Genomic DNA, 12,860 nt, shown 5'->3' with positions numbered 1-12,860 from the left:
TCTACCCCTCCATCTTCCTGTCTTCCTTGTTCTTACTCCATCTCTCACTCCCTTTCTCTCTCTCTCTCTTCTGGCCCTCTCTCTCCCTCTCTCTCTCTCTCTCTCTCTCTCTCCTGTAAAGAGGGCATGTCTTCAGGGAGGAGGGCTGAATGAATCAGAGGGCTTCAGTCAAACTCTGTTCCTCAGAAGCTTCAGTCAAGATTCTCTGTTCTCCTCTCCACCCACCTCTCTCTCCCATGGCACACACACACACACACACTCCCTATTTCTCTCTCTCTCTCTCTCTCTCTCTCTCTCTCTCTCTCTCTCTCTCGTCCACACACTGTTCTGCAGGTCTTTCATGGGGCAAAGCAAGGGGATTATAATGGAGACTAGCTGTGTGTGTGTGTGTGTGTAAGAGTAAGCTTGACGTCATTTCTGAAATATCTGCTTTGGCTAAATTGTCTCCGAGACCTTCATGCCAATAAAGCTGGCTGGGCTGCGCTGAATGAAAAGGCGCTGCTGTGAACAGAACAGAAAAGGCGCTGCTGCTCAATTGCACAGAGGGATTGAGAGAGTGGAGGAGAGAAAGAGAGAGAACCCTGAGAGAATGGACAGAATGAGAGGAGAGGTAGAGAAAGGTGGAAGAGAGAGGAGAGAATGGACAGAATGAGAGGAGAGGTAGAGAAAGGTGGAAGAGAGAGGAGAGAATGGACAGAATGAGAGGAGAGGTAGAGAAAGGTGGAAGACAGAGGAGAGAGAATGGAGAGAATGAGAGGAGAGGTAAAGAAAGGTGGAAGAGAGAGGAGAGAGAAAAACAAACCTGACAGAATGGAGAGAATGAGAAGTTGTGCGTGGGTGGGGGTGTGTGTGGGGTAGGGCTTTGACTTTTGCCCAAAAATCATATTCGAAGTTCGTTTGTTTATTAATATTAAAATTGAATATATTCAATATGTATTAATAATATTTTAACCATTAAATGTCTTCAGTAAGACCGATATTGGTATCAAACTTAAGTTCTATATGTTCTGTCCACCAGAGGGCAGTGTATCAGTCAATGTCAATAGACTAATGCGGCAATTTAAAGGCTGAGTATTTATGTGTTAAAAAAATTGTTATTATTAAGCATAGGGTCGGGCGATAAAACGATAGCGATATGTATCTTAATAGACATGTAATCGATATCAATAAAAATCGTTCGATAGAACATTCATAATTAAAAGCAACACACACCTCCTACCACGCTGTCCATAAATAAATAGGCTAAATATATCTTGCATTGTAGTATGTCAAACTCTCTACCAGAGTAGGCGATAGAAGGCCTACCTCAACACAGACTCTCCTTGCCCCTTGCTCTCTTTCTCTATTCCCTCCTCAGCATGCACATGTAATCCAAACATTAATCGTAAGACGACTGGCTAAATGAAGTGCGGTTAGCATCATTAGCACGCTTGCCGCTAATTTGTTCAAAACTGTTGCATTCAAATTGACTGCTAAATTCTAATCATCTCAATCCCGATGCAAATGGAAAAGCATTTTCCAAGACTCAAACGGGGCCTGTCCTAAGGAGAAAAAGTATTAGGGGTTTGCACCGACGCCACGCTCTGGCCGGTAACTATGGTAACCCAGCACGCAGCTGCCATATTGGCTTATACTCAGTGAATGAAGTACAATGGAGTATTATGCACTTTGGATATCTTACGTGATTGTAGCCGTGGTCTAAACAACAGAAAAGCTAATCAAAAAGCGCCTAAGATGCAAAGGCATATAGGGCAGGACTTGGACCACAAGAAAAGGCGATATTTCGAAAGAAATTACGGATTATTGGCAGCGAGATCCATACGAAGTTGGGTGAGGGAGACGTAAGAACCAAGTTCAACCACAAGCTCTTCCTCTGATAACTTCTGGCATTATTGTCCTTTCCCCTGGTTTTTAATAACTTTTTGGAAGTCGATACCTACACCAGATGTTTTTTCAATCTGACCTATTTGTACAACCTAAAACACGGCAATAATTAACCATTTTCCTTGACGATGTTAGGATTTACTTCAGTGCCTAGTGCTTTCTAATGAGGCGAAGCATTCCAATATGCATGTATGTCCAGATCTGATGACACGCCGTGCAAACCCCTAATTCATTTGAAACTTAAACACACGTGGGGAAACTGAACAGTCTAACCAGTAGACTATGATAAACTAGAAAATTAAGCTAACGTTAGGCTACTTTGTTTACAATATTTCCAGGCTTCAACCAGTGCTGCTTTTCATTCAGACTTATCTGCACATTTATTTTATTTGAGTGTTTTTCATGATTGTGTTGCCATTTCTTTTCCCTGTTTGCTTTGATTGATAACTGAGGTGATTAAAATTAGAGGAAGGTTAAGTTTAAAATAAGTGTCTTATGTCTATGTGTGAGCTCACTAAGCGCGAACCAGCCAGGATTCTAACTTCACCTACAGGAGCCCAGATGACCAATAATAGCCTTGCTAATGAGCTCACGATTTTACTTCACCAGGCATGAAAAAAACCACGGAATCTGAATTGAAAACAACGTTTACAACCAAATACATTTATAGAAATTATCTTCATAGGCTACAGGTTCGAATATCAAGAGATCCCTAAAATTCGTTCGAATATCTTTAATTTTTAAAATAATCGAATTATATTCGAATAACGAAGTTCGGAGTCAAAGCCCTAGTGTGGTATGTGTGTGGGAATCTGGGGCAGCTACGGCTCTTATCTGCCCCAGCGAGGAGCTTCAAGCTTAGGCTGATACAGCAGGTGCGTCCTGTTTGGTTAACACAGAACCCCCCCCCCCACACACACACACACACACACACACACACCTGCTCCATGCAGCTAATGCAGGTGTGTGTGTGTGAGAGTAGGAAGCAGAGAGTATGTATCAACCCTTCCAATGCAATGCAAAGCACAAAGCAAGTACACACACACACAAACAGAGAGTGTGTGGGGGCGTACGGGTCCAGCAAGAGTCATCGACAGAGGAATGTGGGGTTGGCCAACATCAGCTGTACAACCTGCGTGTGTGTGTGTGTGTGTGTGTGTGTGTGTGGAGGGGACACGAGGACAGTGGACGACAAAAAGAGGGATAAAGAGAGAAAGAGTGTGTGTGAAATTTCAGCATCACAGAGAAGTTGAGAGAAAGAGGTGCAGGAAGAGGAGGAAAGAAAGAGAAAGACCTCACACACACACACACAGCATCATAATGTATCCTGTCTCTATCCTCAGCCTCTCATAATTCTTATACTTCCCCTCTGTTCCTTACACACACGCACGCACGCACGCATGCACGCTCACACACTCACACACACTGCATCATACTGTATCCTGTCTCTTTCCTCAGCCTCTCATAATTCTTATACTTCCCCTCTGTTCCTTTCACACTCACACACACACACACACACTTCAGCGTGAGGTGACAAAATATTTGATCATAAGTGCCTTTCGTTTACACGGCGACCCCGCCATCGGGGCTTGAAGACGCACAAATCTGAAGAGACCTTCCAGAGTGTAGAGTTTTGAAGACGACCTGGGTTGCGTCTCCGTCTAAACGGCTAAAACCAAAGATCCTTGATTACCTCTGGCTAAACTGTCAAATTAGAATGTCTGTGCGTGACGCACCGGGTTCTATCACACCACCACCCAGCGGTCTGGAATGCATATCCAATCGAATATCACATACTCTTTGCGCCTTCATATAAACTAAGATTTCCCCCCTGAGAATGCCTGCCTAAACGCTAAATAAAAAAATGAAGACGTGACGCCACTTCTGGGCTCTTTTCATCGCCACCAGAAACGTAGCCCTCAGTCTCCTTTTTAGACATGGACACTGATGAGCTGGCTTAAACGCATGAAGGATCTTTTAGTGAAAGATCTCTCTCTCTCTCTCTCTCTCTCTCTCTCTCATCACACACACACACACAAATACTCTCTCTCCATCTCTCATATACACACACACATTCTCTATCTCCTTCCTTCCCTCCCTCACTCACACATACTCTCTTTTTCTCTCTCTAATATTACATACCATCTCTGTCCTTCACACACACACACACACACACACACACACACACACGATGTGAAAAATGTTCTATAAGACAAGCAGCTCTTTGTTCAGGAGCCGTTTCCAGCGTGTGCACATCCAGGGATGGACTGAGTGCATATAAAGCCCTTGCAGGCCTGACGCAGAGCACAGCACAGCGCAGCACAGCGCAACGCAACGCAACGCAGACACGACACGGCACGGCACGGCACAGCCTCCGCTGGGTAGGGCTGCGCCTGCCTGGAATGTGTGCGCATCTGTATGTATGCACGCACGCACGCACACGGCATTGGTCCAGTTTGAGCTGTAAAGCCCAAGGAGAGCTAGAAAGGGAGGGGGAGAGATAAAGAGATGAGAAACATAAACAGACGCAGGGAGCCGAAAATAAAAGAAAGGAGGAAAAGAGACAGAGAGAGAGAGAGAGAGAGAGAGAGAGAGAGAGAGAGAGAGAGAGAGGGAGATGACTTTATTCCTTCTCATTCCAAACAATTCTTCACTACTCCTTGAGTCTGTGGACTGACACATACTGATACAAGTTCAAACTGGCGGCGTGAACCTGTGAGAGGGAGGGGTACCGATTTAAAAAGGGGGGGAAATGAGAGATGTGTGTGTGTGTGAACCTGTGTGTGTGTGAACCTGTGTGTGTGTGTGAACCTGTGTGTGTGTGTATTTGTATGTGTGTGAACCTGTGTGTGTGTGTGTGTGTGAACCTGTGTGTGTGTGTGTGAACCTGTGTGTGTGTGTGTGTGTACATGTGTGTGTGTGTGAGAACCTGTGTGTGTGTGTGTGAACCTGTGTGTGTGTGTGTATTTGTATGTGTGCGAGAGAAAGAGTGAGTGAGTGTGTGTGTGTGTATGTAAGCTGGTTCATGTTGTCTATGTGTATGAGCACATGTTTATCAGCTGAGGAGTGTGTCCTTATGAGAGATTAGAGCGCTGGCCCTGTGAGCGTGCTCCTGCTTAACGGCTCGGTCCTGTAGAGGCCGCTGAGTAGCTGTTCTCTGTGATCGAGCTGCTGAACAACATTCTGAGACCTCGTGGCATGCCGTGCTGTGGACGTCTCTCGTACCGCGCACACCGATTTAACAATCCCAGTATTAAATAATACGCAACTGAATATGATATTAAGTGGCCATTCTAAGAGTCACGAGATCCCTGATATGACTGAGAGTTGTACTTATTAACAGTGTGTGTGTGTGTGTGTGTGTGTGTGTGTGTGTGCTGTGGTGAGGAGTGGCGGATAAAAAAGGTGGTCAGAGTTCATCTGAAGGGTGTTTAGCTACGCTGTCAAACACCAAAAACTCATTCCTCGCACAGACTTAAGCGAACACAAACACCTGCTGTAAAATACGCCTGCTACGCGGCAAAACAGGATGTCTGTGAAACTTTGTGTGTTTGTGTTTCGACACTCAGGCGTGAGGAAACTTGATCATCAAACTTGAACTTGAGCTTTTGTCATTTATCAACTTGGCTGCTCGTGAGTCACACTTCCACATAATCCTTCAAACACAAAAGTGAAGGTGCTGTGTGAACAATTGTCTGCGTGTGTGTGTGTGTGTGTGTACGTACCTGTGCTGGCGTTAGCTGTGTGTGTGTCTCTGTGTGTGTATATACCTGTGTGTGTATATAGCTATGCTGGCTGTGTGTGTGTGTGTGTGTGTGTGTGTGTGTGTGTGTGTGTGTGTGGACATACCTGTGCTGGCGTTGGCGGGCGCCGTTTCATGGCTGCCGCTGACGCCCAGGTAGACGCCGTCATTGCCGCCGCGTTTCGCTGGACGAGGGCGAGGAGTCGGTGCTGAGCTCGCCGCTGGACGACGAGGAGCTCTGGAGCAGCGCGTACTTCCTGCGCTTGAAGGACTCGCGCTGCTTCTTCCGCTGCAGCAGGAGCCGCTCCTTCTGCTTGCTCGTCCGCTGCACCCCGACCCCCCCTTCCGGGCCGGGTTATTGCGGGACTCCCTCCCGACGACGCCTTGACCAGACGCTTCCTGTGGCCGTGCGGCTTCCGAGCGCTCAGGCACTGCCGCTTCAGAAGCACCGCCTCCGGCTCCAGGCGGGTCCACCTCCGGCTGGCGCGAGTCCGTGCTATTGGCTGCGTGGGCGGCGGCTGGGAGCGCGGGTGGTGGCAGAGCCGCGGTAGGGCGACCCCCCACGACGGACGCCTTGAGCTACCCCTCCCCGCCGCTGGCCCGGCCCCTCGGCCTGCTGCGGTCCGGAAGCTTGCCAAGCGCAGGCTGGACGAAAAGGGACTGGCAGAGTCGCCAGCGAAGACCTGGTGGCGCTGCCCCGCTGGCGCCTCGCTCAGAGCGGGCCGGGCGGGGAGGGGGCACGCGGGGGGGCAGCTGGGGCGCTGAAGCTGGTTTTGAGGGCCGAGCAGTCCGAGGGCCCCCGCGTTGCTGGTCTCTGGCGCTTTCTTGCGGCCGGGAGGGTTCCTTCCGCCTCCAGAGGGCTCGGGTGGTGAGCGCCGTGGTGAGCCGGGGCCGGGCGGCGGCACGGCACAAAGCGGAGAGAACTCGCTGCCGGCCTTGCCCTTGCCCAGCACGTCCACGTCTGGCGGGAAGCTCTTGCCCGTGTCCATCGGCTCTGGTGGCGGAGGGGCCAGCGGGCCCTTCAGGTGCTCTGGCTTTCGCTGCGCCGCCGCGTCGGCTGGGACCTCACTCTTCATGGCTGCCGCTGCCGGTGCTGGTGCGACCTATGACCTCTGACCCCAGGGGAGCAGGGGAGACGCAGGCGCCCGTCCGGTACGCTCCACTCGCAGCAGGCAGTGGCAGTGAGAGAGAGGAGGAGGAAGATGAGGAAGATCACCACAGAGATCACCGATCCATCACAGGCTTGAGCAACCACCCTCAGCTGCCGCTGTAAAACACACACACACATTTTTTTTTATTATTATTTTACGAAATGTATGAAACCAACACAAACACAAACACATTTTTAGTAAAGGCCACAGTATGGCCCCACTCATTCCCTTGCATGTGCATGTACTCTTAGACAACACACAGTGGTTTGTTGTTCACGAAGAAGTGGGGAGGAGAAAACACGCCCTGACCAACACGCTTCTGGTCCCTGCAGGCACAGACCGATACATTCATGGGATGCAGCCGCCATTCCTGGCCATCTGAAGTCCATGCTGCTTAATCATGACCCCTACCCCACCCACCAAAGCCACACAAACGCAGTAGCACACCACAACCATCAACACAGGGGCACTGAACACACTGCCTGGAGGACTCTCTGGAAAATGATAGCATTGGTAGCAGACAAAACCCTGAATGGTTGTGTAAAGACCGCACACACACACACACACACAAACACAAACACACACAGAGAGAACGGTCTGGAATTCCACTGAATCCAGAGAGCAAACAAATGGCTGCAATCATAGCCTGAGTCAGTGAACAGTGGGCTTTCCTGGACTTACTGGCAGAGCATGAGTCAGTGTGGACACAGGACACACACACACACACACACCAAAAGCAGCCACGTACACTCAACACGTGCTTTTGGACTGGGAGGAGATGAGGATAGAGGGTCAGATGGAGAAGAAGGGAAAGAGAGAGAAAGGAAAAAAGAGAGAGAGAGAGAGAGAGAGAGAGAGAGAGAGAGAGAGAGAGAGAGAAGAGGTAGATAGAATAGAGAGACATGAGAGGAAGGTGGAGGTAGAGAGTCAGGGAGAAAAAGGAGAGGTAAGAGAGGAACACTGAGAAGGGAGAGGGTAGGACCTCCAGAATATTAACGCTGGAGTTCTGTGGGGAAACTAGATGTACCCCAATGCGGTACATGACTGCTGCATGTACTATGTTCTCCATCTCCTACTCCTGCCGCCTGTCCCCTCGGTCGCTCACTGACTATGTATTACACATACATTTCATTGGGCAGCCGTGGCCTACTGGTTAGCACTTCGGATCTGTAACCGGGTTGCCGGTTCGAACCCTGACCAGTAGGCACGGCTGAAGTGCCCTTGAGCAAGGCACCTAACCCCTCACTGCTCCCCGAGCGCCGCTGTTGATGCAGGCAGCTCACTGCATCATTATTAGTGTGTGCTTCACCTCACTGTGTGTTCACTGTGTGCGTTTCACTAATTCACGGATTGGGATAAATGCAGAGACCAAATTTCCCTCACGGGATCAAAAGAGTATATATACTTATACTTATATAGGGATCAAAAGAATATACTTATACTTATATAGGGATCAAAAGAGTATATATACACTTATACTTATATAGGGATCAAAAGAGTATATACTTATACTTATATAGGGATCAAAAGAGTATATATACTTATACTTATATAGGGATCAAAAGAGTATATATACTTATACTTATATAGGGATCAAAAGAGTATATACTTATACTTATATAGGGATCAAAAGAGTATATATACTTATACTTATATAGGGATCAAAAGAGTATATACTTATACTTATATAGGGATCAAAAGAGTATATATACTTATATAGGGATCAAAAGAGTATATACTTATACTTATATAGGGATCAAAAGAGTATATATACTTATACTTACATAGGGATCAAAAGAGTATATATACTTATACTTACATAGGGATCAAAAGAGTATATACTTATACTTATATAGGGATCAAAAGAGTATATACTTATACTTATATAGGGATCAAAAGAGTATATATACTTATACTTTTAAATTCTAAAGCTACGCTCATCATCATATTCTCTACGAGTCACAACCCTTTGTGCACAACCACACACTGCAACAGACAAAGTATTCTTTGGGGACATTTAAATGTACATCTTATCGCTTTACACTGCAACAACTGGAATTATGAGACCACAATTAACTGCTTGGCATGCAGTAAATAATGATTTTCGTTGTTTACACTGCACAACTTCTGGAATTATGAAATTACACACTGCTTGGCATGCAGTGTGTCTCAATATTTTCCATAGTGTAACAATGTGTGTGTGTGTATGTGTAGGCTACCTATGTGTATATGTCACTTGTGTTCATGTATGTACGTGTGTGGTGTGTGTGTCTGTGTAGAAACTTGTATGCTCTGCCCTTGAGCCAGTGTGTGTGTGTGTGTGTGTGTGTGTGTGTGTCACGTATCTGCAGATGTGAAAAGCCGACACAGAGGTCACACTGATGATACTGTGCATCCCTGGTCTGTGACCGTGTTTAAGTGTGTCGGCCTACTGCACACACTCCCCCCTCCTCCCCCACAGCACACACACAGAGCAGCTCCAGAGGGGGACACACACACCCTGAACACACAGGTACCAGCCCCACCTCACGCCCCAGGAGGGGCCCGATGATCTCGTCGGGGGCTGGCGCCTCAAGATCCACAACTGGGCTGGAGGTACCCCAGAGCAGGAACGTACCAGCCCCACCTCACGCCCCAGGAGGGGCCCGATGATCTCGTCGGGGGCTGGCGCCTCTAGATCCACAACTGGGCTGGAGGTACCCCAGAGCAGGAACACCCCCTCCCCACACATACCCCCTCCTCACACATAGCCCCACACATACCCCCTCCCCACACACACCCCCGCACATACCCCCTCCCCACACATACCCCCGCACCCACACACACCCCCTCCCCACACATACCCCCCCCCCCCCCCCACACACATACCCCCACACACACACATACCCCCGCACCCGCACACACGCAGAAACACAGTTTTAGGGTTTATGTCAGCAGAATGCGGGCGGCAGCCATTTAAAGTGCTCCTCCATGCAATATTCATGCTCATCATCACACACACACACACACTCACACACACAAGCCTGCTGTTCATGGGCCTGCGTCTCTCCTCCCCCTCTCCTCTACTTCTTCTCATCTTCTTCCATCTATCCATCCATCCATCCATCTACATGTCACCCTCCCTCAGAGCAGCTAACTTCAGCGCAGGCCCCTCCCAGATGCTCAATTATGAGAGCAGCCCATCTGTGTCTGTGTGTGTGTGTGTGTGGCAGGTGGGGGCAGATAGACTCCCTTTCATTAGCCTACTTTTGCAGACTAGCACAGCGTGCAAAGCACAAGAGCAAATACTACGTCAATGACATCACATGTGTGTACGTGTGCATGTATGTGTGTAATGTGTATACGTGTGCATATGTAATGTGTGTGTGTGTGTTGCTCTGTTTATATAGGCCTATCTGTTCTGTAGTAGAAACTCCCTTCCCTCCATATAACTGCAGTTGCATAGCATAAACCGATAGCAGCTAATTACACAATAGGGTGTGGCTGAATTAACTTCACAAATGTTGAACGTGACATTGTGGTAGGACAAATTCCGCTGGGAAGAATTTGACTGAGCAAATCCCCTTTAGGGATTTACTTTGAAAGGCAACATTGTTGAGAGCATGAGTTTTTATTTCCGTTTGCATATCATATCTATCAAAATAGCCTTGAAACACAGTGTGTCTGACACTGTGTTTACTTCTAAATGCCACTTAATGAAGTCTTGTTTTCACCCATTTGAATGGATCACTCTTATTTGGAGATTCAACATGCAACAGCACTGTGCTGAATTCCAGAATTAGCAAAGACCTTACCATGGAAAGGGGACTGATTTATACTAGGCGTAGAAGTTACACCTAGGTGCTACTGCAGAGCTTTCTGTACACTCTATGCTAAGCTAAGCTACCTGCGGTGGCAGTGGTTACCTTTGTTGTCTCGTCAATCCCATGATGCATTGTGCACTGAACTATTTCTAGCAATCACGACAAATGCTGTTCAACAAGCAGAGGGTGAGGGGAAGAATCTGTGTGCTTCGACAGGAGGACCAGACCTCCTTATCTGCATAGGCATTGTCGGTTTGGTTCGATAATTCACAGACACAATCAAATACAGTAGACCCTGACTAGTCATTGGAATGGTTACAAATAATAATTAATTATCTGTGTATGCGTTTATATGATGAGTGTCTGTGTGTGTGTGTGTGTGTGTGTGTGTGTCTAGAAAGGTCAGCATCTGCAGATACAGCAGAGCTCCACAGAGTAGCATCAAGCCTGTGTGAGACTGTGTGTGTGTGTGTGTGTGTGTGTGAGCACGGTGCCAGGCTCCACTCAAAGGCCCGGTACAAACCCAGACCACCCAGTGTGCGCAATCTCAGCCACCACTGCCTACAACACACACATATACATTATGGAGGGACCAAAACACAGCCCAGTGACCACAGTCAAATAGTTGATTTTGTTGCTATAGCAAACACTGTGGTGTTCACTTCCTCACTCTGTGCTGTTGCCTGTGATGTGCTGAGGACGCACTCGAAGAGACTCTGCTAGATTCACATAGAAGAAAAGTGAGACTCACAGAGTCTTTCACATTCAGACTAATACATCCAGCTAGCACATTAGCATCCAGCAACCACTCGTACCCGAGGCCGTGTGGTCTTCTCTGTGTGGGTGTGTATGTGCGCGTTGGGGAGGTGGGGTTCTATGGTGATGTAGAAATGTAGTGGGAATGTAGCCTAGCGATTAGGATCAATACATTGGTAAGTATTGACAAATGTAGTCAAATGACTACATTTTTTCAAATTTTCAAAAAGTCAAATTTTCTTGAATTTCCCCTGGGGATCAATAAAGTATCTATCTATCCATCTATCTATCTATCTAATGCAGTTCCATGAGTTCAGGAATAAAATTGATGTACATGTAATCCAATAAAAGCACAGCTTCGTCTTCAATCAAAGGAGGAGGCTGTTTCTGGTCATCATATCTTGCTCCTGTGCTCTGTGTGGGTGCGCTGTGACTACACAAACCCAGGGCCTTGACCCAGGAAGCACTTAGTTCTGACCTCTCATAGACGCTTCCCTGGGATTCCACAGAGTCGCCACATAAAACACATTTCAGCCCACACACACACACACACACACACACACACACTTCACAGTTCTGTTTGTGCATGGTTGGGTACAAACACACACACACACACTTAACAGGGTGAGCATAGGCCACACAGGCATATGGAGGTCTGTAATAAACTAGCAATGCAACTGGACTGGTTGTACCAGTAGACCAGAGCCCGGTGCTGCTGGCAGTGCCACCATGTGCCCTTGTGTTCTGAACACAATGCCTCTTTCACTCCAAAACCACATCAAATTGAGGAATGCAGTAACTTTATCAAAACACCTTTTATCAAAACCTCAGATTCAATATTTCCCCCCAATATATTTCAATATAGATTTCTTGAATTTCCCCTGGGGATCAATAAAGTATCTATCTATCTATCTATCTATCTATCCATCTATCTATATTAATATAAACAAGTAGAGCCAAAGCCAAGCCAGGTGAGGTGAGGTAAACAACTCAGTGGGAAAAGACTGAATGGAGAGGACTCAAAACAAAACATATACACAGCAGACACGTACACACACACAGAGAGTACTAACGGCATCAAACTTCAAATTCAAGCTACTTGAATTTCCCCTGGGGATCAATAAAGTATCTATCTATCTATCTATCTATCTATCTATCTAAATGAAGGGAAGATGCCAGTCCACACACCACTTTGCCCCTGGACATACTAGGCAAAGCAGCAGTAGCGATCATCACCAAAACACCATGCAAACCTCCTCCTCTAGCCTGTACCGGTGCTATTCAACATAGCTAAACCTCCTCCTCTAGCCTGTACCGGTGCTATTCAATATAGCTAAACCAGCTCCTCTAGCCTGTACCGGTGCTATTCAATATAGCTAAACCAGCTCCTCTAACCTGTACCGGTGCTATTTAATATAGCTAAACCAGCTCCTCTAACCTGTACCGGTGCTATTTAATATAGCTAAACCAGCCCCTCTAGCCTGTACCGGTGCTATTCAATATAGCTAAACCAGCTCCTCTAGC

General features: G+C 47.3%; 1 protein-coding gene across 1 annotated transcript in view; it reads right to left on the bottom strand.

The window, feature by feature from the left end:
• rnf111 (ring finger protein 111) overlaps positions 1-12,860 on the bottom strand; it is a 46,726-nt gene that overhangs the window by 30,524 nt on the left and 3,342 nt on the right. Inside the window, 3 exon segments of the mRNA XM_048230910.1 lie at positions 5,734-5,803; positions 5,805-5,951; positions 5,989-6,893. Coding sequence (XP_048086867.1) covers positions 5,734-5,803; positions 5,805-5,951; positions 5,989-6,702 — 931 coding nt within the window. The 5' untranslated portion in view covers positions 6,703-6,893.

Source organism: Alosa alosa, chromosome 21 (assembly GCF_017589495.1).
Source record: "Alosa alosa isolate M-15738 ecotype Scorff River chromosome 21, AALO_Geno_1.1, whole genome shotgun sequence".
NCBI lineage: Eukaryota > Metazoa > Chordata > Actinopteri > Clupeiformes > Clupeidae > Alosa > Alosa alosa.
Note: the sequence above shows the minus strand (reverse complement) of the source record. Positions and strands in the feature narration are given on the sequence as shown.